Source organism: Neofelis nebulosa, chromosome 10, assembly GCF_028018385.1.
Source record: "Neofelis nebulosa isolate mNeoNeb1 chromosome 10, mNeoNeb1.pri, whole genome shotgun sequence".
NCBI classification, from domain to species: domain Eukaryota; kingdom Metazoa; phylum Chordata; class Mammalia; order Carnivora; family Felidae; genus Neofelis; species Neofelis nebulosa.
In genome coordinates this window covers 61568359-61572789 of record NC_080791.1, presented here as the reverse complement: position 1 = coordinate 61572789, position 4431 = coordinate 61568359, and the positions used below count along the sequence as shown (strand labels likewise).

The following is a 4431-nucleotide window of genomic DNA, read 5'->3' as shown; positions in this document are numbered from 1 at the left end:
ACTGAGCTACCCAGGGGCCCTAACATTCAGTATATGTTTAGATGATCATGAGCTTGCTGACATAATGTAACACTGTTGGAGAGACTAGGAATGAATGGAATAACTAAAAGCTGTTTTATACAGGATAGCAACTATTTTTTTTTCATAAATGGTTGTTTGTTTGTTTAGAGAAGTGCATGGGAAGGAGCAGAGAGAGAAGGAGAGAGAATGCAGAGCCTGACATGGAGCTCAATCTCATTAACCATGAGATCATGACCTGAGCCAAGATGAAAAGTTGGAAGTGTGGGGCACCTGAGTGGCGCAGTTGCAGTCCCTTAAGCCTCAGACCGTGGCCAAGGTCATGACCTCACAGCTCATGAACTGGAGCCCTGCATGGAGCTCGGCTGTGAGTGGATCTTCCCCACCCCCATCCCCGCTCCCCTACTTGCATTCTCTCTCTCCAAATAAATAAACATTAACAACAACAACAACAACAACAACAACAACAACAACACAGAATGGGATACTTAACTGACTGAGCCACCCTTGCACCCAGCAGATATTTTTCTATTGTATAACTTGAGAATTTCATGATTTTACATATGCAATTCTTAAAAGCAATTATCTTTATCGGGAAAGAACGTTCATATAGGGACTAAGAACCCAAATTTTGAGGAAATTCAGTCATCAGGGAATTGAAGCAACTAAAGTTTCCTTAGTTGCTCTACAGCCCTCTCTCCTGCATCATTTCTGGAACCCCAAGGTCTGCCTTCTGTCTTCCATTTCTACTTCTATCTTGCACTCTTCTTAAGGAGACTGTCTTTTCACCCCTTTATTTTTATTCGTTCTTTAGGCTTGAGCTCACAATATGAGTGAAGCAATCAAATGGTCTGCATATTATTAAGAATCAATGAGCCTAAACTTGCCAATCTTTTGGTGATAGTAACCTGAGCACTTTCAACCCCAGAAACTAACCTTTATTCTGGCTAAGTTACCTGTTCACCTATTTCCCCTAGTCAGCAAGAATGAGTCCTCTTGCCTATGCACTGTTTCTCTAGATTTTTTTGCCTTCTAGAGATTCCTCCCTTCTAGTCATTCTGAAGCATGTATTTCAGAATTTCCATTATTTGAAGTGTACAATTCATGTCAAAGAATTCTGCCATTACTTACATAGGCAAAATAAAATTAAGTTTTACTTATAATGTAAAAATCAGCATGGAACTTTGATTTAGATTAAGATTACATGGATTTGATCATCTTTTCTCAAGCTCTATTTCACATTTTTTTAAAAGGACAGCCAGTCCTACATAAATACATAATACACAGATACAGTTATCTCAATATATTATGTTCCTGGGTGAAGCTATTTCTATCTCACTTCTCTTTCATAGGAAGCCTTTTAAACCAAAATACTGGTTAGAGTCTGATTATGTGATTGTCTAAACTGACGGTTTCTGACTCCGAGAGTTTGGGGGAAAAATAGAACACTAAGGTCTGCTGAAATGTGGGATAGGGAGAGATTTATTAAAATCTGATTAAAGTGCAATATCCAAGCAAATAAACAAGTATAATTATTTTATCCGCAGGTCCAGAAGAACATAACAGAAAGATTAGCAATTTATTCCTTTACCACGTGATCTGGGTGGTTCTAATGCAGTTGGCCTGCCTTGTACATAACTTCTAATTGTGGTACACTACTTATGGATGTCCTTCTTGAACACAGTGATGTGTAAGTATGGATCTTTTTCCTTTGATAATATAAACAAGATGGATGAGATGTCTTTGAATTCTGACAAAATCACAGAAACTCACTATGATGACTTTGAATTAAAACAGGAGTAGATGAGAAGAGTGGCCCTGAGAACCTTCTTTCATTTTCATCTGGAGGCCGGAGGACATTATGTCCGTTTCCAACATCACCGTCTTCAGGCCTTCTGTGTTGACGCTGATAGGGATCCCAGGCCTAGAGACTGTGCAGTGCTGGATTGGGATTCCATTCTGTGTCATGTATCTCATTGCTATGATTGGAAACTCCTTGCTTCTGATCATCATCAGGTCAGAGCGCAGCCTCCATGAGCCCATGTACATTTTCGTAGGCATGCTGGGAGTCAAAGATATTGTACTTGGCACGAGCATTGTGCCCAAGATGCTTGGAATCTTCTGGTTTCATGTGCCAGAGATTTATTTTGATTCTTGCTTGCTTCAAATGGGGCTCATCCACAGATTTCAAGGCATAGAGTCAGGCATCCTTCTGGCCATGGCTCTGGACCGTTATGTGGCCATCTGTTATCCACTAAGACATGCTGCCATCTTCACCCACCGCCTAGTCACCCAAATAGGGGCTTTGGTAACACTCAGGGCTGCCCTTCTCGTAGCCCCATTTTTAGTACTGATAAAATGCCGGTTTCAGTTTTACCATACAACCATCATCTCCCACTGCTACTGTGAGCATATGGTCATTGTGAAAATGGCTGCAGAAAATGTACGGGTCAACAAAATTTATGGCTTGTTTGTGGCATTCACCGTTGCAGGGTTTGACCTCATATTCATCACTTTGTCCTACATACAGATATTTATTACCGTTTTTCGTCTGCCACAGAAGGAGGCTCGGTTGAAAGCATTCAATACATGCATTGCTCACATCAGTGTGTTTCTCCAGTTCTACATCCTTGCCTTCTTCTCCTTCTTCACACATAGGTTTGGTGCTCATGTTCCCCCTTATATCCACATCCTCTTTTCTAGCCTCTACTTGCTGGTCCCCCCATTTTTAAATCCACTTGTCTATGGTGCCAAGACCAAGCAGATCCGGATTCACCTGATAAAGATGTTGTATTCACAAAATGCACTGTGATTAACATCTTCAACCTTCTCCTTTATGCAAAATAAGAATCCCTCAAAACAGATTAAAACAGAAAAATGCATATTATTCATGATATTTGACTTGTCTCCTTAATTGTTTTGTGAAATTTGCCTGCATTTTAGGCAGTTTTCACATCACAGCCCATGGCACCTATCAGTCAGTGAGATTTAGATCCTACTAGGTAATGAGAATGGGAGTGGTAGAAACAGCAATAGTGAATATGCATCATTTACCTTTTTTTTTCTTATTTTGCAATTCCTGATTGAATTCTCTCATTCAAATATTCTCCACAAGGTACCACAATATCTATTTCTCAATGAATTTCCAAGCACCCAAGACTCATTGTCTTGGATTGTCCAGATACTTGATGAAATCATGTTATTGATTCTATTTGTTTCTGGATCATCTTTAAAGTAAATGACAGGAGGGGTTCCTGGATGCTTCAGTTGATTAAGTGTCCAACTTTGGCTTAGGTCATGATCTCCTGGTTCATGAGTTCAAGCCCTGCACCGGGTTTTTTGCTGAGAGCACGAAGCCAGCTTGAGATTCTCTCTCACCTTCTCTCTCTCTGCCCCTCCCCACTTGTGCACTTCCTTTCCCTCTTTTAAAATAAATAAATAAACTTAAAATGTAAAATTAATGAGAGGAAGCATTTTGTTCTTATTCAAACAAAAAACCTAAAGAAACAAAAAACTGTATTCAATCTAATGACACATAGTCATCAAATTTCAACATTTCTGGTGTCATTCAGGGCATTAAGGTTTGAACGGTATGACCAATACAGTATTCTATTTCACAATTCAGTACTTTTTATGCCCAGTCACCATTTATGTCTTTATTAATTCCTCAAGTGTTATCAAAACCCTACAACATTATAAATGTATACTCAAGAATAGAAGCATATTCTATTGTGTTATATTAGTTTCAGATGTGCAATATAGTGATTCCACACTTCCATACAACACCTTGTGCTCATCATGACAAGTGGACTTCTTAATCCCCGCCACCAATATAACCCATCCCTCCACCCACCTCCATGCTGGTAACCATCAATGTGTTCTCTACAGTTAAGAGTCCTTTCTTGATTTTTATCTGTCTCTTATTTTTTTCCCTTTGCTTGTTTGTTTTGTTTCTTAAATTACACATATGCTTGCAATCATGTGGTATTTGTTTTCCCCTATAGGGGGGCTGATTCTTAAGGAATGACAGATGAATTGCTGGTAGGTAAGGACATACCATGCCAGGTAGATGATCCTGGAGCTTAAATAGAGAATCAAGAAATGGCACAGTTTTTCCTCAATGTAATGCACAACTTGTAGAGACAAGAAAACTACAAATGTCAAGAATGGCTATGGACACTATGCGAAATGGGTGAACTTTATTCTGAAAGCTATCATAGGTCACTGGCCAGTTTTGACTCCAAATGCGCATGTGTGTGAATGTGCGTATCTATTTGACATACAGCAGCGTATGTTCTCAGTGGACTTAAAACATTATGCTTTTAAATCACTCAAGGTTATTGCGTTAATGAACACACAAAGTGTTCTGTCCAAATTAATGACTTGAGAACTTAAGGCTTGTGGGCTGTTCCA

General features: G+C 39.4%; 1 protein-coding gene across 1 annotated transcript; it reads left to right on the top strand.

The window, feature by feature from the left end:
* The first annotated feature begins 1879 nt into the window (after positions 1-1879).
* On the top strand, positions 1880-2830 carry LOC131488641 (olfactory receptor 52A1-like). The gene has a single exon (XM_058690503.1). It carries the CDS (start codon positions 1880-1882, stop codon positions 2828-2830), a length of 951 nt encoding a protein of 316 aa, XP_058546486.1.
* Positions 2831-4431: the final 1601 nt, after the last annotated feature.

Excerpts from the sequence above, each read along its gene's own strand:
- LOC131488641 (XM_058690503.1), top strand. The coding sequence starts at position 1,880 with ATGTCCGTTTCCAACATCACCGTCTTCAGGCCTTCTGTGTTGACGCTG.